This window comes from Muntiacus reevesi, chromosome 17, assembly GCF_963930625.1.
Source record: "Muntiacus reevesi chromosome 17, mMunRee1.1, whole genome shotgun sequence".
Lineage (NCBI taxonomy): Eukaryota > Metazoa > Chordata > Mammalia > Artiodactyla > Cervidae > Muntiacus > Muntiacus reevesi.
In genome coordinates this window covers 42,610,805-42,637,693 of record NC_089265.1, presented here as the reverse complement: position 1 = coordinate 42,637,693, position 26,889 = coordinate 42,610,805, and the positions used below count along the sequence as shown (strand labels likewise).

At 42.7% G+C, this 26,889-nt stretch overlaps 1 protein-coding gene across 2 annotated transcripts in view; it reads right to left on the bottom strand.

The window, feature by feature from the left end:
• Window positions 1-26,889, bottom strand: part of ENTREP1 (endosomal transmembrane epsin interactor 1) — a 67,857-nt gene that overhangs the window by 4,764 nt on the left and 36,204 nt on the right. For both annotated transcript variants that reach the window (XM_065907879.1, XM_065907880.1), the window contains exons 3-9: window positions 22,883-22,993; window positions 13,551-13,679; window positions 11,952-12,059; window positions 11,685-11,818; window positions 4,247-4,376; window positions 3,996-4,074; window positions 2,068-2,220 (exon numbers count right to left, since the gene is read on the bottom strand). In XM_065907879.1, coding sequence (XP_065763951.1) covers window positions 2,068-2,220; window positions 3,996-4,074; window positions 4,247-4,376; window positions 11,685-11,818; window positions 11,952-12,059; window positions 13,551-13,679; window positions 22,883-22,993 — 844 coding nt within the window. The remainder of the gene's footprint in view (window positions 1-2,067; window positions 2,221-3,995; window positions 4,075-4,246; window positions 4,377-11,684; window positions 11,819-11,951; window positions 12,060-13,550; window positions 13,680-22,882; window positions 22,994-26,889) is intronic.

Genomic DNA, 26,889 nt, shown 5'->3' with positions numbered 1-26,889 from the left:
GCAGAAGGAAGAGGAAAGAAAGAAAAACCCAACGACTGTGACACGAGCTTGTTCCCTGACGTGCAACTTCAATAGGACATGTCCCCCAAATATTTCATTGTGCCACAAAAAAAAATAACCATCAGGGTAAACATAGCTGATAGAGAAGAGCATCCAGAATGCATATCATAATGGAACAATGGTTTCATGGGGTGATGACCAATATATGGGGATGGCTTGGACAGGCAGAAAAAACACGGTTGACCGAAGGAAGAACGTTCCAGAGGGTAGGATGAAGAAGCCACTGAAGGAGAGGGACCGAGGAGAGACGAGACTTGTGGGATGAATGGAACGCTCTGCTCACACTGACTGGTACCTTTGTCCTAAACATCCTGGGGGCGCTGTCCTGACTTACAGTGTCGACGTCACAGCACGGCTGGCGGTGGCACGACGGCTGACTGCTACAGAAAGACACATCTAGTGCAGAAATCTAGATCAGCACGTGTCATTCTGGAAGTCCACAGCAGACCTGGGAAATCCACCACAGGCTCTAATTTCCACAACTACCTGCTTCAGCAAGGGTGGAAGGACTGGCAGGACGCTACTGCACTGGCAGATGGGTGCAGCGAAGTCAGGCCTGGCCTCCACGTGTTCATAAGCCAGTCAGCAGCCTTCACTGTACGCAACACTGGAGGTTTTCAGTCTGTGAAGGTCTGATATGTAGCAATTTAGATATTCAAGGAAGAAAGGAGGCAGGGACTGGGAGAGCAGGTAGAGGCAGGGGAGCATTCCTTTTCCTCTGGAGAAAGGTAGGAGGAGTTCTAAACAGGGGTTGGCAGCCACCTTCCTTGGCTGCCACGTACACAACACAGGGGACATGAGCCTTCCAGGACCACTCGCTACAGACACTCATGTGTGAGGAAGACAGTCAGCACTGCACCGTCACTCGAAGGCGACCTGGTCCCTTCCACCGCAGAGGCTCCAACAGGTGAGCACGTGTAGTCCTCACCCCTGCAGCGCTGCAGAAGGGGAACAGGTTCTAGGAAGATGTGCAGACCAAGCTGCACAGACAGCCAGTTCCTGTGGAAACTGCAGATGGCCATCTTGAGTCCTCAGCTTGCCAGGGGGGCAGAGGATCCCAAGGTGAAGACAGGTCTGGGGAGCTGCCGGGGCCTGCTGGGGGGCTCAGAAGCCACTGGAGAGATAAGAGGAGTGTTCTCTCTGGCTTCCACATGGTCAGTTCAGAGCTGTGGCAAACAACACAGGCTGTCAGAGGGATGCAACCCAACTAGGGATGATGTGGGGCCCAGGGCAGAGCGGGGCCAGAGGGTTTGCAAAGCTGCATTTGCACAGAGCTTGAAGACAGCGCAGGTCACTGGAGAGAACAGGTCACCGAAAGAAGCCTGTGTTACTGGGATTACAGAAGATTTTCATTTTCTTCCTTTCTTTCCTTATTTTTTAAAATAACTTTCTACAATGAAGAAGTATTTGGAGATGTTCAGGTAGTCATATATTCAGAAAAGAGGATTCAAGATTATTTCAAGTTTTTAAAAATTTCTGATTATTAAAATTTAAAATTATTCGAATACCATCTATACACAAACTGAAAACAGAAAGGGAGAGAGATGGAGTGTGACTTTCACTCTACCCAAAGTTCTTAGAGCAAGGTCAGATTTAAATAATCTACGCACACACAATAAAAAGATAATTAGTGTCAAATTATAGAAGAAGGGGGAGAAATAACACCCCTTTGACTTTTTCCTGGAGACAGAATATTGGTTCCCACGAAACTTTAAGCGTCTAAGGAATCAGATCTAGGTTTCACTGCCTTCTTCATGTGGTACCAACATAGTATCACATGCAACCAAATGCTTGATACTCACTTGACAAGAAAAATCCCTACCAGACTGAAAAGATGTGGTGGATATCTATCCCTAAGATGCATGCAGAATTTGTTATTTTCCCAAGACCTCTTAGCCCCCCTCCAAGCTTTCTCTCGAACCATAGAGCCTTGGGTAGCCAGAGCCACTCAGCATCTGTAGACAAGAAACCACAGTGCCCTGCGGAGAGCCTGGGGGATGGCATCACCTCTCTCGGCGGAATGATGTAGCACAGGATCACTCTTGGATCTTGTCCTCAGGGGTCGGAGGGCTCTCCAGCTCCTCTCTGGGTATAGCTGGTTTGCGTTGGGAGTTGGTATGGATGCACTTTCTTCTCCAGGTGTGGTAGGAATATCCCCACCTGATTTTTTTTTTTAAGAGGAGAAACAGAAATTATTTCACCAGCTAGAGCCTTCCAAATATCGGGCAGGAAACACCTGTGAACCCCAACCTGCTGGGACAAAGGTAGTCCAGTTAATGATATTTACTTAGGCTGTGGGCCCAGAACATTTTTATTTGGCAGCACTGTGGGAAATGCTGCCTCCCCAAACTATCCTTTCACACCTAAAACTAGCAAACAAAAAACTTTAGAACCAAGAGCAGAAAAACAAGCCATGCCCAAATGCCTGAAGGTGCTCAGGATCTTCTCCAAGGGAAGCATGCTGGTGTGGCACCGGAAAGCTCCCGGCCATCTACCCTTTCTGACTGTTCAGGCTGAGCCTGATGAGGTGGAAGGGAATACCAGCACAGGTGAGGTGTGCAGGTGAGATGCTGCCCTGGGGCTGCAGGCCAAACGCAGGCAGAGGAACTGTCTGCGGACTGGGCTGTGGGACTCCTGGGAAGCCACGTGAAAGAGCTAGTGGTCAATAAACGAATCAGTCAAACCACTCTGGAACTGGATGACTGCTGCTCAGGAAAACAAAATCCCGTCATTTGTGAGGCTGAGTAGTATTCTGGGAAACTTTTTATAAGAAATGGAAGGATTAAAAACATACTTAGGAAATAGAACCCTGCTTCATAATTCTACTTAGGATGGAAGGTGAACAGAGCAGAAACCTATTCCGAATGTTGCTGCTGAAAAAATCAGTTCTGTCTAAAATAGCTAAGAGTTAATCCATTATTTATCACCATCTGCAATTTTGTCCTGTGGACAATTCTCTGGGTCATTTAAAACCTCTCCAAAGAGAGAAAGCAGTAACAATGTGCCCTTAAGCTACAAGGATAAATGTAAACTGACTCTAGTATTTAATGGAGGACTGGGAATTGGCACTCAGTACATGTGAAGGCAGCATGACCTGGGTCCTGGGTTACAAATGAGCGAATCACTCTGCAATAAACGAAACTCTCTTTGTCCCTTTAAAAGAGCTCATCTTATCTTAATGGGAGAAAAAAAGAAATCGTAGATCAGAAAAATAAAAGAATGTCAAATTATGGACCCAGAGAGTGTCATACTGAGTGAAGTAAGTCAGACAGAAAAGGAGAAATAGCATATGCCATCCCTTCTATGTGGAATCAAAAAAGAAATGATACAAATGAACTTCCTCACAAAACAGAAATAGACTCATTGACTTAGAAAACAAACTTACGCTGTCAGTGGGCAAGGGATAGCGAGGGACTTTGGGAAGGTCATGTATTTAAATGTGCTGTATTTAAAATGGATAACCAACAAAGACCTATTGTACAGCACATGGAACTCTGCTCAGGGTTATGTGCCAGCCTGTGTGGGAGGGGGGTTTGGGGGAGAAAGGATACATGTACATGTATGGCTGAGTCCCTTCGTTGTTCACCTGAAACTATCAAAACATTGCTAATTGGCTGTACCCCAATACAAAATGTTTTGAGTATTAAAAAAATAGATAAAAAATTTTTAAAAAAAGAATGCCAAATTAAACTCTGAAATCCATTTCTGAAAATAGCCTGGTTATTCATGAAAGATTCTAACAATATCTTTATTTGTGTTCGTATATTATCTCCTACTCGTAGCTCTAAGGAGTTGATAACGCTTTTACATTTGGAAGAAGGAATGTAGCTTGAACCATCTGCTCCAAGAATATCTGACCTCCAACAAAATATCATATGGACCATTATTAATATCTACTGAATCTTGAGTCTGGGCAGCAATAATATATTTATTACCTTGAGTCCCTGGGATGCAGATCGGTTCCAGTGGACTGGTGGCAGCTTCTGATCCTTCTGGCATTTGGAATGAAGATCCCTGCATCACAGGGGAATAGGGTTATTTGTTGATATTCAACTCAACCACCATCTGGAGTAAAGTGAACTTCTTGCAAACATCTACAAGACACGGTCCCTCTCCCACCCTGATCTCTGCAACTGTTTTTCCTACTTGCCATCAATGTACCAAAGAGAAACTCCACAGACAGTACCTGTTGCTGGTCTGTCTGGCTCACCACAGCTTCATAGGGAGGTGGGGGGTCCAGAGGACAGAACACTTCCACTCCTTTGATTCGTGCTCCATAGATATGTGGCAGTGGAATAACATCAGGACCAACCATCCTAGGAAGAGCATCTTGGCATCAGAAAGCTTGCTTTGGCTCGTTGATGGTGGTGGCTCTAGATACTGGCCTTTGACTGTGGCATTATCCACTGACAATGGGAAAAGCCCCTCGCCCCTCCATGCCACAACCTCCTGGTCCAGGAGCAGGAGGATAATCAAACAAGCTGCTCTCTGATGGAGTGCCCGGAATTCTTAGGCAAGGGACAACATAGAAAATGTAATACCATCATTCCTTTTAAATCCACTAGTAAAAAGCGAACAGTAATCCGTAAGAAAGAGAAAGCAAATTCGTGGTTGCCCAGGGGGTTGGGGAAAGCAGTGAATGGGGGTGACAGCTTAACGGATACAGGGTCTCCTTGTAGGTGATGAAAATGCTTTAGAACTAGATGGAGCTGATGGTTGCACCATATTGTGAATGTACTAAATGCCATTGAATTGTATTCTTCCAAATGGTCAATTTCATGTTATATGAATTTCATTTCAATCAAGAAAAAAAACAAAACTAAGGGTTCAGGGAAACTCAATTATTTACTGGGTTTTTTTTTTTAACATTAGTACATGACAAAAGTTTCTTGCCTGTGTTTTCCTAATGTCCGATTAATGGTAGAAACTCACTATTTATTAAATAAATATTTGAAACAATGAACACACACACACAAAAGCAAACAATGTCATAGTTCAGAGAAAAAGTAGCATGCCACTGAAGGAATCAGTCTCTTCCTAAAGGTGGGCATTCAACAAACACTGATGGAGTGCTTGCTACATGCTGGGTACTGTGCCTTTTGTCTTTTGAGATCAAAAATAAAAACCAAAAATGCACAAGATTTTCTGCCAGCATTCATAGAAAATTACACAAACATACACACACATATACAAGCTGTATAGATAACAAAGAACCTAAATTTGAAAATAACAGTTAAAAATACATGAAAGTTTACAATTGTGATAAAAACGTCCAGTTATAGAACATGTAAATAAGTCCTGGGGATGTAATTCAAGGCATGGTGATCAGAGTCAATAACACTGCATGGTATACTTGATAGTTGCTAAAAGAAGAGGTCTTAAAAGTTTTCATGACAAGAAACAAAAACTTGTAATTATATGCAGTGATGAACGTTAACTAAACCTACTGTGGTGATCATTTCACAATATATAAAGTATTGAATCACTATTTACAAGGTCCACCTAAAACTAACATCATGTTATATGCCAATTATATCACAATTTAAAAAATACAAAAAAGAGAAGACAAAAAAAACCTGTACTCACACCATGAAGTGTTGGAGAATGAAAAAAAGAGACAATAGCAAAAGCTTAACGTATGCTCTTGAAATGCAATAATGGACATAAACTAAACGAGATTGATGAAAAGACAAATTCTAGAGCCAGTTGCCTGCAGGGGACTGTTTTGTTTTCATAAAGGTGCTCTCTGTATTTAAGATTGTTTTATTTGTGCCTATTTACAAAAATGCAATTGGTGGAAGAAAAAAAATTTGAAAAAGATCTGATATTCTGTCTTCCTAACAATAAAACTTCAGGAAGTCTGGGATTTAGAAGGATGACACTTCTGTAGCCTGAATGAAAAAAATGAGAAAGTGCTCCCCTTTTTTCCTGCATCGTTGGGTCAGAAGCAAGACCCTCAGCCCTGTTTCACCTGAGAGGGAAGGAGAAGGTCACACGCTGACACCCCAGGCTGGGGTGCATGTGGGCTCAGCGCCTAACACGGGGCACATCCCAGGAGCAGATCCTGCAGGAATGGCCACTCCCTGGCCTGGCTGGGAGGGGTCCTGGTAAAGTTGTCAAGAAAGGGATATTCTTCTCCCTTAGAGCAGGACTTGCCCATGGGTTTCACACCAACTCTCTGTTCCAGCCGAAGCCATTTAAGAACTGTAAGCACCAAGTGACTCCAGGTATCCAGACTCTTCCTGGACCTGACTGGAGACTTTCCTGACCAATGAACAAGGCAACGTGACTTACTCACTGAGACCCATGCACTCCTGTCCAGAGGTCCAGTCTTCAATCCTTAATTAGCGTAACCCCATGAGCATCTTTCTAGCACTTACAAACCCCGGTCAGTCCCCCCTCAGCCAAGTGTCCATGTGTTTCTTCACTGCGGAGTCCTCGCCTGGAAGTTCATCCCCCACATTTGTCTGTTAGCTCTGATGCTGTTTCTTTCCTATTTCCAGTTCAGTGGCTGCCTGTGTGATCCTACAGAAGAGAGGGCTTGCTTAGGGCCAAGAAACGGGAGGAACAGGCTCCACTTTAGATCTGACCTACTACAGAATCTCTTCAAGAAGGAAAACTGGGCGGGGCGGGGGAGGGGGGTGGGGGGTGGGGAGAGGGGACCACAAAATGAATGGCTTCTATGGTGGTTATTATATGACCAGAAAAGCCTCATGTAGATGGAAGATGCTGCTAGAGTTGATGCAGAAGCTAAGTTCCCTTCCTATTAAGCAACTTTTCATTTGTACACTTTTGGGTAAATAAAGATCCACAGAAGGAAATGGGTCTGCTCTCTCCCACACCTTTTGTTCCTCAGCCCTAAGGTGCTCAGCCCAGCTGTAGAGAAGAATCACCTAGGAGCATCCCTACACTGGGTATGCCCCAGGCCTTACCTCTGGAAATTCTGCCCTAGTTGCCTATGACAGGGCTGTGTATCTGGAGGCTGTCAGTGTTCCCAGGAGTTCCAAGGCCCAGCCAGGATTGAGACTGCTGCTAAATGAAACGGATTACGGTGGCTGAAATCTACAGTGGCTGAAATCAAAACCCTGTTATATGTGGGAAAGGTGATCAAACTTTTATTCAGAATGAGTGTTTTTAGATAACTGCTACCTGATAAGGCGGGGTAAGATTAGGGGCTGGGGCTTCCTAAGTGGCTAACCCACGTGCCAATGCAGCAGACAAAAGAGACACAGGTTTGAGCCCTGAATTGGGAAGATCCCCTGGAGAAGGGAATGGCAACCCCACTCCAGTATTCTTGCCTGGAGAATTCCCATGGACAGAGGAGACTGGAGGGCTACAGCCCACAGGGTTGCAAAGAGTCGGACACAACTGAAGCGACTAAATAACAACAACAAAGATTAGGGGCTAAATGTTTCTTAAGAGTAAGACACATGCCAAGAACATTTTAAACCATGCAAGTAACAATGGTAGAATATGGTCTCAGCTTTTGTTTTTAGAAAGATTTTTTTTTTTTTAGCCCATTATCTCATAACAAGCTCCGGAGCCATGTGACAAGGCAGGTGAATGAAGAAACTGAGCTCCGAATGGTTAAGAGACCCACCCAGGGGTGAGCTTTTTAAGAGACTCCAAAATCTGGGCTGATGCAAGTTCATCTCCAAGTCTCCAGGAAACCTTTGCTGCTTCATGCCCATGAGATCTGAAGATGAACAAGAAACCCAAAAGGATCATGTAAAATATGTTCTGCTTTGATACTACAAATAGGACCTGAGAACTTATCCGAGGCTGATGAGGCAACTAATATGACCTAGGCCAAAGAATGATCCTCCTCTGTGTGCTGGGAAAGCGTGGCCCTTCCATGGGGCATGTTTTGGAAGGGGTGTGGGAGTGGGAAGTGAGGCAGGGGCACTCAGCCCAACAACAGCTGAGCACAGAGTCCAGCCCTGGTGCAGTCCAGCTCCACTTGAGCTTGGGTTTTGACACTCATTTGTAAAGAAAATGGATGGGCTGAAATGCCCAAGCCAACCTGGTTCCCATGCCCTCATTTTCAGTTTTCTCTAGCGGGAAATATGCCCACAGTGCAGCTAGATCCACACTGATGAAATAGGCTCGAGACTCCTTTTTGACTCCTGGCTCAAGCCAATTTCTGAGACTGGGGGGCTCTCTGAGGAGATGGGGATACACAGCCCCCTTCTGTACTGACAAAGTGATTCACAAAGAAGATAACCATCTTTGGATAGAAGTCTTAACTGCAATCAGGCTTCTGTTTATGACAGTAACCTAAGAAGTCCTTTCTCAAGGAGATACCAATGCGTAAAATGGTTGTATTTATAGAAGTTAAATAAATAAACCTCTTCTGAGAGGTCATAAAACCTTACAGAAAATGGGGAACCTCTGTTGCATGAAAATTCCTAGCATAACTATTTGTAGAAATATTAATGCAAACATTCTTGCCTGTCTGCTTATAAGAAAGTGAAGTTGCTCGGTTGTGTCCGACTCTTTGGGAGCCCATGGACTGTAGCCCACCAGACTCCTCTGGCCATGGGATTTTCCAAGCAAGAGTACTGGAGTGGGTTGCCATTTCCTTTTCCAGGTGATCTTCCCAGACCCAGGGATCGAACCTGGGTCTCCTGCATTGCAGGCAGACACTTTACTGTCTGAGCTACTAGGGAAGCTCTGCTTATAAGAAAGAAAATTATCAATTGGGTTTATACAGCCAGTGCCTATGAAGTTGATTTATACTGAGAATCTAGCAAAGTTGGTCAAATATAAAAATATCTCTGAGAGAATATGTATCTAAAAGTGAATACATTTAGCCATTTTAAAAAGAAAAGTGGGCAAGGGGCAGGGGGAGACAGGGGCATGGGATTAAGAGATACAAAGTACTATGTATAAAATTAATAAGCACCAGGATATATTGTGTAGCCCAGGGAAATATAGCCATTGTTCTGTAATAACTTTAAATGGAGTATAAGCTATAAAAATACTGAATTCAGGCATGACCCTGAGAGATGGGATGGGGAGGGAGGTGGGAGGGAGGGTCGGGATGGGGAACACATGTACACCCATGGCTGATTCATGTCAATGTATGGCAAAACCACCACAATACTGTAAAGTAATTAGCCTCCAATTAAAATAAAAAGAAAAAAAAATACTGAATCACTATGTTGTACACCTGAAAATGGACTTCCCTGGTGGCTCAGTGGTAAAGAATCCGCCTGCCAATGCAGGAGACAAAAGACTCGGGTTAGATCCCTGGGTTGGGAAGATCCCCTGGAGGAGGAAATGGCAACCCGCTCTGGTATTCTTGCCTGGGAAATCCCATTGACAAAGGAGCCTGGCAGGCTAGTCCGAAAGGGAAGTCGCTCAGTCGTGTCCGACTCTTTGTGACCCCGTGGACTGTAGCCTACCAGGCTTCTCTGTCCATGGGATTTTCCAGGCAAGAATACTGGAGTGGGTTGCCATTTCCTTCTCCAAGGCAGGCTAGTCTAGAGGGTCGTAAAGAGTTGGATGTGATTTAGTGACTAAACAACAACACCACCCAAAACTAATATAATATTGTAAGTCAACTTCAATTATAAAAAAAAATACATAAAAGGTTAAAAAAAAAGTGGGCTGCACAAAGATATTAGTGGAATTTCTGAAAATGAGGGTGTTTGCCCATTGGAGTTATGAGCTAGGGCTCCAGGTATATACTTTATAGATCTCAAGGGTGTTCTGCCTTACCCCCTCCCCCACGTTCCTCTCAGGAAGTTCTGGTTGGTAAAGCCCTTGATGAGAAGTTTGTCTGTCTTCTTCCAACTCAGATTTGGCCAGGGGGTGGCTCAGGACTCAGACGGGCAAGTCCAGAGATGCATCCAAATCCTCAAAGACTCACACTGATAAGCATGCCACGGAGGCGCAGAGAAGAGAAAGGCAAGAGAGAAGGGAAGGCTGGAGTGAGAGATCCCACAGGTCAGCACAACTTCTAAACCCACATGAGTCACTTTCCCTTTCTGCCACAGCAGGAAATTAAATCCGTCTGTCGCCTCCACTTAGGTCAACCAAGCACTCACCCACAACCCCAGAGAGCCAAGGAATTCTCCATGAAGAGGGCATTTCTCTCCCCATCCCGTGAAATAGCAGGCACGTCACTGTCCTTCAGCGTGCCCTCTGCAGACAGCCTGACATTGGGCTAAGGTTTTAGCAAATGTGTCCCATAGTACATAAAGAATATGTGCTTTGTTGCTATGTCCCTCTGGCCTCCATAATTCTTGGTTTGTTTCCAAAACGACTACAGAAGTCATCCTGGCCCCTGAAGTTTCGAAATCCCAGTCCACCAGGCCCTGTACAACAGAGAGGCTGAGCTGTCCCCTGGGGCCATCTGGCAGCCAGCTGACACCACCCCCGCCCCAGCTTTGCGGTCATCTCTGCTTCCACTGAGGACAGTGAGCAGAGGAGGGTCTGCAGCAGGGTTTAGATTTGATTCTGAGGAAAAGTCAGGAAGGTAAATCATGGAAAAGAAGGTGAACAGCATCTGAGTGGGAGCTGCCACTAGTGACCTCTTTGAAAATCACATGTGGCTGTCCTGAGCACTAGAAAATGGATTTCCAAAAACCGCAAGCCTAACACCAAATCTGTTTGACAACTCTTCACATGTACCTCAGGGTTAAAAGTAGATATTCCTGGCCCTGTCGCTAGCAATGGACTAGTCATTCTTATAGGATTCTATGCTTTCCTTTTAGAAGTTTTAACATAGGTGTCCTTTACATTCAGACTAAGAGCATCACTTCATACAGGAGGCCAACCCTAATGAGCTGACTCTTCCTTCAATCTCTCCACAGCCTACCCTTCATGCCAGGTTAGGGAGCCCCGCTCCTGCACTCAAAACCTCCTTCTGAGTACTATTACAATCCTTTCAACACTCAGTTTTAATGACCTAGACTGTGAGCTCCTTGTTAGGGGAAGGAAGTCAGTATGACTCATTTTGAATATCAAAAACCCAGTACAGTGACTAGTAAGCAGCAGAGGGTGAATTAAATGCTTGTTGAATGAATAAATTAAGTCATTTTTTTTTTTTTAGAAAGGTACAATTCTACAAGTGGCTAACAACCAGATGAATGCATGTGGCATTTTGTTCTACAAACGATGATTTTAAAGATTTAAGAAACAGACGATAAAATTTTGAGCTAGAATTTGAAAAGGAACGTAAACACGGTGTCTTTTTTTTTTTCCTAGACCAAGGGGATGTGATTAATAATTAATCTTTTTTTAAAGGCTGGGAAGAATTTCATGATTTCAAGACCTGCTGATGGTGTTACAATGAATATCGATTTGGCCCAAATGAGAGTGTTTCCAGGGTAACAGCAGTTCTCAATCATGTCAAATTACAGTAGTTATCTCACTGGGTGTCAGTTTTCCTGGGAAGCTAATTGAAATTGAAAAACGATATTCTTAGGTCAAGGCTTGACTTGACTTTGGTTTCATGCAATTTGTCAGACCAAAAAGGAGAGAAGAAAAAAAAACAAAAAACAGAAGATCCTGGAAAATAACAATGTCTAGATTCTGGAGAGAAGTCAGAGCTCATGCCGTGAGTTCTGACCCTTGAGCCTCAAACCTGAGAGGATGGGTAGGAGTTCTAAGGATACCTGCGGTTCATCCGGGGCGTGCACGAGTAAAACGTGGCAAAATAGGAAGGGGGAGGCGCTGGTGGCACGAAGTCATCAGGGTCTGGGATGCGTCTGTGTTCCTCCACTTCTTCTGCAGAAATCTGGGATTCATCCTAATTAAACAGCATCTGTTAGTCAACAACCTTCGCTACAAAGGCTCAGGGCGAAAGGCAACAGATGACACAAAAAGATCTGAGGGTGGGCTCAGCGGCGTCACCGAAAGGCTGCCACCTTGTATGGACTTACGACGCAGGATCTTCTGGCTGCAAAGATCTGGAGGTAGCGAAGGGCAGCTGCCACCAAGCAGACGGTGGTGGTCAGGGCATTCAAGGCACACAGGGTGAAAAGGACTTTCTGGAACCAGGAAACAATGATGCATCTGAGTATCTCAAAACTGATGACCAGAATGCAACATAAAAACTTTCAAAATATGATAACAACACTATCCTAGGAGGCCAATACTAATGTGAAAATGCACGTAAAGGACTTACATGGCGTTTGGCTCATGCTAGGTGCCAAACAAACGCTGCCTATTAATAAGACTGTCACACAACAGTGTGTACTTCTTAATTTTAAACGCTTATCTTGGAAGCTTCTTGTCCCGGGTAGACATGATATTACCGTATTTCTTTTTGCATCAGAATCCTGTCTGGAAACGTCTCTTCCAGGAAGGTACTGGATTTCCCTTCTAAAGTTGGTGTGCCCAGTGATAGTGAGCCCCAGCCTCCATGCTCCCGCAGCTTCCCACCAGGACAACATGCTCCTTCACTGGTGGCCACAGATTCTATTTCAGGCACCCCTGGCAGAGCTGCCCGGGGAACCAACTAGGACAACACAGGGAGCAGGCCAGCCCGAGTGTAAACAGGACTTCTCTCCTCTAAACACAGGCCTCAAAATAGCAGCAAAGCCAAATCCAAAAGTTTCTGTTGCTACAGTCCTGGCTTCTTAGTGGGGCTTTCCCCAAGCAAAGTCTTGGCTCAGAAAGTTTGGGGGTGACTCAGCTACCAAAAATCCAGAAGCCAAAGAAAGAAGGCCATTTTTACAGCCTCCATAAACTCCGAGAGCTGGCAGCTTCTCTTTGCTTAGAGATTCCTCTTCCCCACGAAAAATAAACCCAAAACTCAGATCTAAAAGAAGCCATCAGTGAGGGACCATCCAAAAGCCAGCATCTCAGGGTTTACCAACTGATCGTGTCACTCACTGGACTAACAGACCTTAAGTGAGGACAGGATTTTTTATCCATTTCTCTAGTATTTCTTTTCAGCTGGTTTCATTTGTTTTTCATATCTTTGGCTTAGTAGTTGCAGCCTATTAAACAAGAGGTAGTGTCTTGAATTTCTCCTTCATTTTTTGGCCAATACATCTCCTTAGCCTAAGCGTCTTACAACAGCAACATTCAGTAGCCCACAAGGTCATTTAGGTCAACAAAGGAGCATCAGAACGGTGACAAATGGGCATGCACTCAGAGGTTCTGCTTAAACTACGTCATGTATGTGTAGCCACATAGTGGGATGTTAGGTGTGCATATGTGTATATGTATGTGTAGATTTATACACATACACATATGCATGTGTATGTATTTAGGCTCCTTTACCTTTTTTACTAGCTTATAATTCTGAACATAAATAAGCCATCTATTGATAACTAAAGAGGCAACAATACATAACCTGTGGTCCCTTCTGCTCTCAATTCTGTCCTTGGGTCACTGATAAGGAGTCACTCATATCTGCTGTTAGGAGCATTATTTGAAGGAGGTAACAGAAGAGGAATATTTCAGGGAGCTTTGCCCTCCTCAGGGTCTCTGTGGTGTGTTTACTGGCTGGGGGTGGAATCCATTCCAGATACCTTGAGGAGAAGGTGAACAGCACTACAAGGTTGAACCGGGAAGAGTTTCAAGGCATTTTCTTTGTCTGTGCATTTGGCTGGCTGAAATTCTTCACAACAGAAGCAAATCTTGCCTTCACCTAAGTCCACCTTAAGGGGAAAAGGCAGAACAGTAATTTAATTATTAAGTAAAAATGCACAGGCCACACCATTGGAGCAGCAACATCACAGAATGAGTTATGGCTGGGTTCAGGGTCAGGCAAAGTCTACAGCAGTCAGGATAGGTTAGGTATGCTGAAGTTAACAACCAGCCCCCAAATTTCAGTGGCTTCATCAACCAAGGTTATTTCTTGACTATGCTATATGTCCACTGCAGGTCAGCCGTGGGGTCCAAGGGTGATGGAGCATCCACTATCTGAGGACTGAGGATCACTATGCTAGAGACATGGAGAGCACCTGATGAATTGTACACTGACACTTATTAAAGCAGGGTTACAAGGTAAAAGGCAAGATGCTCAGTGAAATTTGAATTCAGATAAACAGATCATTCCTTAGAGCCAGTATGCCCCAAATATTGCACAAGTTAAGTTTACAGTAAAAAAAAAAACAAAAACCATTAGCTGTTTATTTGAAAGTCAAATTTAACTGGGTGCCTTTAGATTTAGATTTGCTTTAGATTTGCTACTTTAGATTTAGATTTGCTACTTCTGGTCACCCTAGCTTAAATCTTCTTAGAAATGACACTCATCGCAAGAACTCAATTTCATTTCCAAAACAAATCATATGGTTCTACTTACCCAAGAAGGCAAGAAAGTTCAGTCTGCTGTGTGCCTGGAATGAGCTCAGGGTCTGTGTGGTGAACAGTAGCCCTAAACCACGTAGGCTTAGAGAGATCTCTTGGTTCACATCTTAATATGTTCACAGATTCTTGCACAAGCTGTGTGATATCTGAAGTGATAACACCACTGATGAGTAATCTCATGTATTTTTAGTGAGATGTTTTGCAAACTTTTGGTCACTTTTCCAAGTTTCTATTGAGTCAGGTTGGGAACATACTTATCAGCTGAACTGGGCTAATAAGACCCATAATTTGGGAGCAGAGCTGCATTTATACTTACTCTGCAGCTTGAGCTGTTAAAGTTGGCTGTATCATTTTGGCTAAAAAGAAAGGCCACACCTCTTTCATACTTGTTAAATTACAGAGGTAGTTTTGACTTCTCTAGCAGCAAAATTTTTCAGGCATCTTTAAGAATGACTGAATGTCTACAATGTTTTAGTTCAGGTTCAGTTCAGTTGCTCAGTTGTGTCCAACTTTTTGCGACCCCAAGGACTGCAGCACACCAGGCTTCCCTGTCTATCACCAACTCCCAGAGCTTGCTCAAACTTATGTCCATCGAGTCGGTGATGCCATCCAACAATCTCATCCTCTGTCGTCCCCTACTCCGTCCGCCTTCAATCTTTCCCAGCATCAGGGTCTTTTCCAATGAGTCCATTCTTCGCATCAGGTGGCCAAAGTATTAGAGCTTCAGCTTCAGCATCAGTCCTTCCAATGAATATTCAGGACTGATTTCCTTTAGGATGGACTGGTTGGATCTCCTTGTAGTTCAAAGGACTCTCAAGAGTCTTCTCCAACACCACAGTTCAAAAGCATCAATTCTTTGGTGCTCAGCTTTCTTTATAGTCTAACTCTCACATCCATACATGACTACTGGAAAAACCATAGCTTTGACTAGACGGATCTTTGTTGGCAAAGTAATGTCTCTGCTTTTTAGTTACTTAACATAAAACCATTTTAGTTACTTAACAGAAAAAAAGTCTTTTTTATAATTAAGATTCTTACTGTCTAATCCTAGTGGCAAATTTCATGGTATTTTCCAAATTAGGAGGAAACTCATGCTGTGTGCTAAGTCACATCAGCTGTGTCTGACTCTTTGCAACCCCACGGACTACAGCCTGCCAGGCTCCACTGCCCTTGGGATTCTTCAGGCAAGCATACTGGAGTGGGTTGCCATGCCCTCCTCCAGGATATATTCCCCACCCAGGGACAGAACCAGTTTCTGTTACATCTCTCGCACTGGCAGGCAGGTTCTTTACCACTAGCACCACCTGGGAAGCCCAAGGGGGAACCTTAGTTCCTTCTAATGCAAGTTGACTAGGAAGCCAAAGGGAGAAATTTGTACCACTGGATTATGCGTTTTTTGGTTTTGGTTTGTTTTTCTTTTGGGCTGAAATCTATGTACACACACAAAATTTACATACACAAATCATAAGCATATCATTCAAGGAACTTTGAGTCATGCCTATACCTCTGTAACCCAAACACTTAATAACATACAGAAGATCCTATCACCAGAGAAAATCCTTCATGCCCCTTCCCCATTGATCTGTGCCCACACCCTCCTAAAGGCAACCACTGCTTGGATATTTTTTATATTTAGATTAGTTTTGTCTTGGGAACTTCCCTGGTGGTCCAGTGGTGAAGACTGCACACTTTCACTACAGGGGTTGTGGGTTCAATCCCTGGTCGGGGAACCAAATCTCCACATGCCACAAAGTGCAGCAGAGACAGAGAGAGAGATTAGCTTTGCCTCTTCTACAACTCCATGGGTCCTAGAACGCTTTTTATTCCTTGCCCTTAAATCATATTGAAAGGGAGGCCTTACTGTATTAAACACTGATGCTGATTTTGATATAAGTTCTGCCTCTGATTAAAAAAATTACAACTAAAGTTACCTCCATGGACTCCATAATGGATCAGTTCACAGCCACTTGGCTTCTGTCTTTTCCTGGTTTATCCACAGAAATTGTTACCTCAGCAATGTCCCCACACCTAGATCCAAAACTCCACACACACAGGCACAAAGCTGTTCGTATTTGAATGTTTCTTTCATTGTCTCACAGTTTTGAAGGTACATCCTGCTGTCAATATCTATAAGAGACTCTTCCTTTTAAAGGAAAATTACTGTGGCCATTCACACAGGATTTCCCTCGGCAGGTGGGAACTATTCTTTCCCCTCAGGGATGGCTGACTTTCTCTTGGCCCTCTTCCACAGTTAATAATATCCTTACACCAGGCTAAATTCAGAAGGTAAATATTACTCCCAATGGGCTTCCTCCTTGAATGTCTCTGGCTGAGAACTTCCTCTTTTAATACTAACAGCATAATTTAGTATAACAAAGCAGCAGCTAATAGAGATTATTCATTCTTCTCACATCTCCATTCTGTTCATGTACACAAGACCCTCCCTCCCCAAGCAGGAACCAAGCTCATGTTTCTCAACAGGTCACAGTGCAATTTCCATTAATGAGAGCTGTGTAAGCCTCAAGATCTTACCTAGTTTACCTCCCTCAGGTAACATTAGGTGTCATCTTACAAAGTACTCCCTTCCTACATGAGTCCATTCTTGACCCAAGGCTTTATATTAAGAGGCAAACCAGTCCTGTGTGGGCTGTACAGATGCTTGAGTAATTCACACAACCCCGGACATCCAAATATACAGAAACCTCAGCTATCTGAAACTTTTGGGGTGAGCCAGTTTGGATGGCAAAATTTTTCCAGATAAGTGAGAATTAATTTCTTTAAATAAGAGATAGTATCTGAAAGTTAATCATTATTCAAACAACAGTGAATATCTATCACCTTGCCCAGTGAATACAGGAAAGCCCTTAGGCTCTGTACAAAATGGTTCTAGGCAACCATGCATTTTGTGTTCCTTGTTCTTCCTGTTTTTAATCCTTCTCCTGCCTTCTTAATCCCATCTCTGCGCAATATTTCTGAAAATCTATTCGAACTTCTCTTCCATCTCTTAAGAATCTGTAAATCCATGGCTGATTCATGTCAATGTATGACAAAAAACACTACAATATTGTAAAGTAATTAGCCTCCAACTAATAAAAATAAATGGGAAAAAAAAAAGAATCTCCCCATTCTTAAATGAAAACCATCCATCTTTCACACTTTCTATAAGTCCGCAAATACCTTTGACAGCAACAATCATATGTGATGCCTCGTCTTCATCTGATGACACCTAACAATCCTAAAATGGACTGCTGCAACACTTTGGGCCTTAACTGTAGACATAATGTGACTTTTAACTTTGCAGATGGTTCTGCTTTTGCTGTTTGCTGCCTTTTTCTGTAACTGTGTGACTGGATTTGTTTCTATCCCCATAAAGGCTTTTAAGTTACAAATGGTTGCTCAAATTCCTGCCGCTGCGGCAGCTTCCTCCAACTACTACTTGGGGCTCCTGGATCAGAGACCCTCAGTGTGAGGGTTAGGAGAATATGTTGCCTCAACGATTTAGGGATGATGTACCTTTCCCTAGGCAACATAATTCTCCTAAAAGGAAAGGGGGAAATGAGAGGGTAATAGGTAGGAAGGCTGCTGCTGCTGCTAAGTCGCATCAGACTCTGTGCGACCCCACAGACGGCAGCCCACCAGGCTTTGCCGTCCATGGTAGGAAGGCTAGGGGTCTCCCAATGGAGGAAACAGGCTGCAAGTGTCAGACATCTTTTCTCTCTCTCTTAAGTGGCAGGAGGAAACAAACTACAAGCGTCAGATTTTTAGCTTCGCTGATAGCTCAGTTGGTAAAGAATCCCCCTGCCATGCAGGAGACCCTGGTTCAATTCCTAGGTTAGCAAGATCCCCTGGAGAAGGGATAGGCTACCCACTCCAGTATTCTGGCCTGGAGAATTCCATGGACTTAGTTCATGGGGTCACAAAGAGTCGGACACAACTGAGCAACTTTAAATATAAAAATAGAAGATCTTCTTCTTCCTCCCATCATCCACTAGTACTACAGTTCTCTACCCTAGCTGCATATTAGAATTTTCTGTAAAGTTTTCCCCAAAATGCTGGTACCACCTCTATCAATCAGGAACTCCAACTTAAAGTAACAATGAGATCTGGACTCAGTCCCATCAGACTGGTAAAAATTAGAGCAACATGTTGTAGGTGGAGGGTTACTGATAGAGAAGTAAGTTAAAGCCCTTTAATAAAGGAACTGTCCACACATTTTAAATTAAATATACTTATTCCCCATCTACTTCAGAAAACCATTTAGCAGTTCTTACAAAGATAGACATACATTTACCACACAGCCCAACAATTCTACACCTGTGTGTTTACTCAAGAAAAATGAAAACAGATTGACCAAGAAAAACTACACAGAAATGTTCACAACAGCTTTGTTCATAATACCCCCAAACTGGAAACAACCCAATTATCAGCTGAACTGATAAAACAAGTTATGGTATTTTTATAGCATGAAGTATTGCCCTGGTTAAAAAAAATAAAGAGCACCTCCCAGAGTAATGGAAATAAAAGCAAAAATAAACAAATGGGACCTAATTAAACTTAAAAGCTTTTGCACAACGAAGGAAACTATAAGCAAGGTGAAAAGACAGCCTTCAGAATGGGAGAAAATAATAGCAAATGAAGCAACTGACAAAGAATTAATCTCAAAAATATACAAGCAGCTCCTGCAGTTCAATTCCAGAAAAATAAATGACCCAATCAAAAAATGGGCCAAAGAATTAAACAGACATTTCTCCAAAGAAGACATACAGATGGCTAAAAAACACATGAAAAGATGCTCAACATCACTCATTATCAGAGAAATGCAAATCAAAACCACAATGAGGTACCATCTCACACCAGTCAGAATGGCTGCTATCCAAAAGTCTACAAACAATAAATGCTGGAGAGGGTGTGGAGAAAAGGGAACCCTCTTACACTGTTGGTGGGAATGCAAACTAGTACAGCCACTATGGAGAACAGTGTGGAGAGTCCTTAAAAAAACTGGAAATAGCACTGCCATACGACCCAGCAATCCCACTCCTGGGCATACACACTGAGGAAACCAGATCTGAAAGAGACATGTGGACCCCAATGTTCATCGCAGCACTGTTTATAATAGCCAGGACATGGAAGCAACCTAGATGTCCATCAGCAGACGAATGGATAAGAAAGCTGTGGTACATACACACCGTGGAATATTACTCAGCCGTTAAAAAGAATGCATTTGAAACAGTTCTAGTGAGGTGGATGAAACTGTAGCCTATTACAGAGTGAAGTAAGCCAGAAAGATAAACACCAATACAGTATACTAACGCATATATATGGAATTTAGAAAGATGGTAATGATGACTCTATATGCGAGACAGCAAGAGACACAGATGTAAAGAACAGTCTTTTGGACTCTGTGGGAGAAGGCAAGGGTCGGATTTGAGAGGGTAGCGTTGAAACGTGTATACTATCATATGTGAAGTGGATTGTCGGTCCAGGTTTGATGCATGAGACAGGGGGGTCAGGGCTGGTGCACTGGATGACCCTAAGCGATGGGATGGGGAGGGAGGTGGGAGGGGGGTTCTGGATGGGGAACACATGTATACCCATGGCTGACGCATGTCAATGTATGGCAAAAGCCACTACAATATTGTAAAGTAATTAGCCTCCAATTAAAATAAATAAATAAATTTTTTAAAAAAAGCAAACAACTAATATGACCCCCAAACATGGATAAATCTCAAAAACATCATGCTGAGTTAAACAGGTCGGACACAAAAAGATACACATACCACATGCCTCCACTTGTGTGAAGTTCAAGAACAGGCAAAACTAATCTATGGTGAACGAAACTGGAACAGTTTGCTTATGAGAAAGTTGAAATTGGTTGAAAGGAGACAGCAAAGAACTTTCTGAGGTAATGAAAATGCTTCATATCTTGTCTGAACAGGAGTGTATTTGTCATGATGAATATACACACTGGTCAAAACTTGATGAACTGTGCACTTGAGACCTGGTCATTTAACTGTTGGCAAATTTTATCCTAATTTTTTTTAAAAAAAGAATAAAATCATTAAATGGCAGAATGAGCTATAAAAAGATCAGACAAACAGAAGAACAATCCCTGTCCTGGGAGACTCTGTGTATATAAAGAAGCGTGTGAGGAGGTGCTGTTGAAAACTCCCCAGAAGATGGAGAGCCAGACAATATCCTCGGGGACATTCCAGAACAGGAGACGAGAGAAGACAAGTATATGAACACCTTTAGCCCAAAAAAGAAAAAGAGAAATGTTTCAGAGATGAACAGACAGGAATTCTGGAAGATTATCTTCTCTGGGGATCAGGGACTACTTCCTTAAAAAGATAACCATTGAATGAGGTGTTAAAAGGCTGATCCTATTCGGATGAACAGGGAAGTAAGGGACAGGGAATGGTCAGGGGAGAGAGGCATTGTCAGGAACAGGAAAGGAGGGCAGAAACCTAGGTGGCCTGTGGGCTTGGGCTTGAGCACAGTGGGAAAGAGGGAAAAGGGCAAGTCATAAGCATCTGCCTACAATGCGGGTGGCCTGGGCTCAACCCCTGGGTCGGGAAGATCCCCTGGAGAAAGAAATGGCAATCCACTCTAGTACTCTTGCCTGGAAAATCCCATGGACAGAGGAGCCTGGTAGGCTACTGTCCATGGGGTCACAAAGAGTCGGACACGACTGAGCGACTTCACTTTCACTTTTCAAACATCAGGCAACACTGTAAGCCTGTGCTTCCAAAACTTAAGGTTATTAAGCAACAAAATGACAAAAACTTTTTAAAACTGTGAAGGGTTGTTAAGAGCAACAAGTTTTTACTGAGTCCCCGAGGAATCTTCCCATCTGGGGAGATCATGAGCTTCCTGCAAGGATTCCATCAGAGCGTTGTAAGAAACGCCTTCTTCACTTGCATTCTGCTGGTTCTGACTGGGTGAGAACGCCATGGCACCCAGTTCCAAATAGATGAGGTTTCCTACCACTCATAAAGAGTCCACTTTTTTGGGGGGAGGGGACATGTCATCAGACACGTTGAATCTTAAGTTTCCTGACCTGCGTCCCCCACACTGGGAGCATGGAGTCTAAACCACTGTATGGTCAGGGAATTCCCAGGAGTCTACTTCTTTTGCTTTTTGCCACAGGGAGATATTTGTGATGGAAAAGTCCTCTTAAAAAGTTCAGAGATGGCCAGAAATTTTACTTCTGGGCACATACTCCAGAGAATTGACCCATTTCCAAGATAGCATTGTTTACAATAGCCAAACGGTAGAAAGAATCCTAGTGTCCTCCAATGGATGAAGGGTAAACAAAATGTGACCTCTGCATACAGTGAAATATTTATTATTCAGCCTTAAAAAGAAAGGAAATTCTGACACATACTACAACATGCAGATGTATTAAGGGTGTTATACTAAGTGAAATAAACAATTACTAAAAGACAAATACTAGGGGATCCCATTTATATCAGACAACCAGAGCAGTCAAATCCATAGCATCATAAAGTAGAAGAGTGGTTGGCAGAGGCCAGAGAGAAGAGGGAATGGAGAGTAACAGTCTGAAATATATAGTGTTGGATTTCCCTGGTGGTCAAAAACCCACCTGCCATGCAAGGGACATGGGTTTGATCCCTAGTCCGGGAAGATTCTACATGCAGTGGGGTAACTGTGCCTGTGCGCAACAAGAGAAGCCACTGCAATGAGAAGCCCACACACTGCAACTAGTAAGTAGCCCACTCACTACAACTAGAGAGGAGCCCCTGCCCTCTACAGCTGGAGAAAGCCTATGTGCAGCAATGAGGCCCAGTGCAGCCACAAATAAATAAATAATTCTTTAAATAAAATAAAATGTATAATGTCAGCTTTGCAAGAGGGAAAGAGTTCTAAAGACCGGCTGCACAATGAAGTGAAGGTATTTAACACCAGTGAATGGTTAAGATGGTATATTTTATGCTATCTTTATTTTACCACAATTAAAAATTAGAAAAAAAATTGGGATAGTACAGGTTCACAACCTCTTATCTATGATTCTGAAACCCCGAAAGCTCTGGACACCAAAAATTTTGATTACAGTCTGCTGTCTCCCGATTCCACTGAGGTGTTAAAGAATAAAAAACAGTCTATGTGTCACATTTATCTTCTAAAAATGGGAAATACTCTGAATGCTCAAAGGCCTCCAGAAGTTTCAGATAAAGGACTGCTAACCTGAATTCTGATAATATCCATCTTTCCTCTTTAGACAAGAGCAGATAGATACTGATTGTGGACAACTGATCCATCTAGTCACTGACTAATGATGCATTATATTGCTGTGGTTTGGCTGGTCCCTGCTGGTCTACTGGCTGGTCCCTGCTTCAGAAAAACTAATCGACAATCTGAGTACAATAATGAGCAGTTAGTTCTTTATTTTGTTTTCCCACTTTCTTTTACCAACTTCAGGTCTCACTTTAGGACACTGCGTGGTCCTGTGTCCAGCCACACACTGGCACCCAAGAAGGCTGGGCAGGCCACGGTTGGCACAAGCACGAAGTGATGTTTCAGGATAGCTTACCAGATCACACCTGGGCACACTGGACACAAACTGAGCACCCTGGCAGCCAAGAATAAATCCGGCTAAATTCAGGAGGACACACACCACAGACAGCAGTACAAAGAGATTCACCTGAAACAGCAAGAAAAGGGGCAGTTAGAGAAAAGGTGACGGCTACATTCAGAGACAGCTTTTTTCTAAGTAAAAAGACTCATTCTTTTCCTAGAGAAAACAAAGAAAAGTCAGAATCATGTTTTTAATGGACAATCCCCCCCCAACTTTTTAGAATGCTTTAAATTGTGCTGAGGAATGCCACTGACCCTGAAGTCTTCTCAATTTCAAGTCCCTATTTTTCTTCCTCTTTGCAAATAATAGAGTCCTGACTTTTAGCTGTACATGACATGAAGCCATGGCTATTTCCTCCTTGAGCCACTGTTATTTCTTCCAAATTTTACAGGATCATGGTGATTGGATAAATGGAGAATTCTTGAACATAAGTGGAACCCAGGAAAATCAAGGAGTTCAGAGCCATTACCAGCCAGAAATCATACTATATGTGTAAAAATAAAATAAAGATGAGTCTTTTTTTCAGTTCCAAACACCACTGGTACTAAAGAAAAGGCATGCAACAATCTTCCAAGTACTCAGCTCCAAAGTTAAATATTACAAATACTATGCTAAATGATTAAGAGCTGACAGAAATCAATCAAGAAGCCAGTATCTACTTAGCACAAATTAGAAACTACAAAGGATTGTTCAACCTGATTTTTCAAACATATTTGCAAAAGACTGAAAACCTGAAAGATTTTCAGTCTTTTGCAAATATGAAAGATTGAAACTAATGATTATCAGTTTTAGAAGCAAGCATCATATCAGGGAGTCAATATGTCAGGACCGGCTGGTAAATGAGTTAACATGTGAAGTCTAGAAAAAGCTCTTTCCTTACTACTGGTATTTCAAGAAGCTTGAAAGTATCTCCCAGACCCAATTTATGAGTCAATATTTAATATTACATGATGTCCCTTTTCTTAAGAGGAATTCTTCCTTCCTCTCCAAGAGGAGTTTAAGAACTGTAAACACCAACTGACTCCAAGAATCCAGACCCTTCCTGAACCTGACTAAAGACTCTTTCTTGACTGTTGAACAAGGAGACTTGTTTTTCACCAAGTCTGGCTTCTGCTTCTCTCCTTTTTTGTTAAGTGGTAAAAGGATTATGCGCCCTTGTCACCAAATCTTGGGGAAAATGCTAAAAGTGGCCTCTGTGTTGCCATTTCCCAGGCCAGATTCCTCCCTGTCTGTAAACTTGACTTGCACTGTGCTCCCATGCAAGAGCCCCCCTTTTTACTGTCATCCCTGATCATGCCTAAGTTTTTGGGAAATGAGAATTCATAACTGGCCAAAGACAGGACATGGTCTTCTTACATGGGTTTCTTCCATGTCCTCGCAGTTGCTACTCAAAGAGACCCAACACATCTGGAATCTTCACACCCAACAACACAATTACTGTTACTATGGGGAATCTTGAACTTGCCTTTGGAAATTTTCTTTCAATGAATATTAGATGACTTGAAAAGAAAACATAGCTATAATCCTTATACCCACCAGCCAGTGTACAGGGTGGCAAAGAGTTGGACACTACTGAGCGACTAGCACTTGTACTTTTCACTTTCAATATATCAATATTGGTTCATTAATTGTACCAAATGTACCATACCAACGTAAGATAGCAATAATAGAGGAAACTGGGTATGGGGTATACAGGACCACTCTGTACTATCTATGCAATTTTTCTATAAAACTCTGCTTACACAGCCGTGTCTGACTCTCTGAGGCCCCATGGACTGTAGCCTACCAGGATCCTCTTTCCATGGAATTTTCCAGGCAAGAATACTGGAACGAGCTGCCAGGGGATCTTCCCAACCTAAGGATCGAACACTTATCTCCTGCATCTCCTGCACTGGCACATGGATTCTTTACCACTAGCATCACCTGGGAAACGCTTCTGTAAAACTAAAACTATTCTAAAATAAAAAACATACAGATGGCTAATAAACATGTGGAAAGATGCTCAACAGCACTCATCATTAGAAAAATGCAAATCAAAACCACAATGAGGTATCATCTCACACTGGTCAGAATGGCCATAGTCAAAAAGTTTAAGTCTACAAACAGTAAATGCTGGAGAGGTTGTGAAGAAAAAGGAATCCTCTTACACTGCAGGTGGAAATGCAAACTGGTATAGCTGCTATGGAGAACAGTGTAGAGATTCCTTAAAAAGCTGGAAATAGAAATGCCATATGACCCAGCTTTAAAAAGCTGACTTAAAATTCAACATTCAAAGATTAAGATCATGGCATCCAGTCCCATCACTTCATGGCAAACAGATGCGAAACAATGGAAACAGTGACAGACTTTATTTAGTTGGGCTCCAAAATCACTGCAAATGCTGACTGCAACCATGAAATTAAAAGACACTTAGTTTTTGGAAGAAAAGCTATGACCAATCTAGACAGCATATTAAAAAGCAGAGACATGACTTTGCTGACAAAGGTTCATATAGTCAAAGCTATGGTTTTTCCAGTAGTCATGTATGGATGTGAGAGCTGGATCATAAAGAAGGCTGAGCGCTGAAAAATTGATGCTTTTGAACTGTAGTGCTGGAGAAGACTCTTGAGTGTCCCCTACACTGCAAGGAGATCAAACCAGTCAATCCTAAAGGAAATCAGTCCTGAATTTTCATTGGAAGGACTGATGCTGAAACTGAAGCTCCAATACTTTGGCTACCTGATGTGAAATCAATCCTGAATATTCATTGGAAGGACTGATGCTAAAGCTGAAGTTCCAATACTTTGGCTACCTGATGTGGATACTTTACCAACCCATTAGAAAAGACCCTGATGCTGGGAAAGACTGAAGGCAGGAGAAGGGGATGACAAAGGACAAGATGGTTGGATGGCATCACTGACTCAATGGACATGAGTCTGAGCAAGCTCTAGGACATGGTGAAGGACAGGAAAGTCTGGCATGCTGCAGTCCATAGCGTCACAAAGAGTCAGACATGACCAAGCAACTGAACAACAAAGAAAGATGGTAACAACAATCCCACATGCAGGGCGACAAAGGAGACACAGATGTAAAGAATAGACTTTTGGACTCAGTGGGAGAAGGTGAGGGTGGGATAATTTGAGAGAATAACATTGAAACATGTACATCACCATATGTAAAATGATAACCAGTGCAAGTTCAATGCATGAAGCAACACCCACAGTCGGCGCTCTGGGACAACCCAGAGGAATAGGGTGGGAAGGGAGGTGGGAGGAGGGTTCAGGACGGGGGGACACATGTATACCCGCAGCCGATTCATGTTGATGTACGCCAAAAATCCTCACAACACTGGAAAGTAATCTCCCTCCAATTAAAATGAAAAAACAATTTTTTTAAAAACTGCAAAAAATCTGAATATATACCTACAATTTCACTGCTAGGACTAGATCAAAGAAAGAAATGCAATTGCCTACAAAAGGACTTACAAAAAGATGTTTACATTAGCATTATTCAAACTGGGCCAAAAATGAAAAGATGAAAAGAGCTCAAATAACCAACAACACAAGAATATATAAACAAATTGTGGTATTTTCAAATGATGGACTACCTCTAGCAATAAAAAGGAACAAACTGCTGATACACAAAAGCAACATGTAGTTCAAAGACATTACATTGAGTAAAACAGGCCAGATACGGTATGATTCCACTTACATGAAGTTCAAGAACAGACAAACAATCATGGTGAGAGAAATCAGAAGAGCAGTTGCCCTCCCAAAGGAGGTGTGATGTGAAGAGACTGATTAAGAAGATATAAGGGAACTTTCTGGAGTGATAAAAATGTTTTCTCTCTTGTTTTGGATATTGGCTACATGGGTATATCCAACTGTCAAAACTTGACTAATTGAATACTTATGATCTGGGGTTTATATAAATTATACTTAATATGTATTTTTTAAATAAGGAAGAAAATTCTAAGTCCAGCT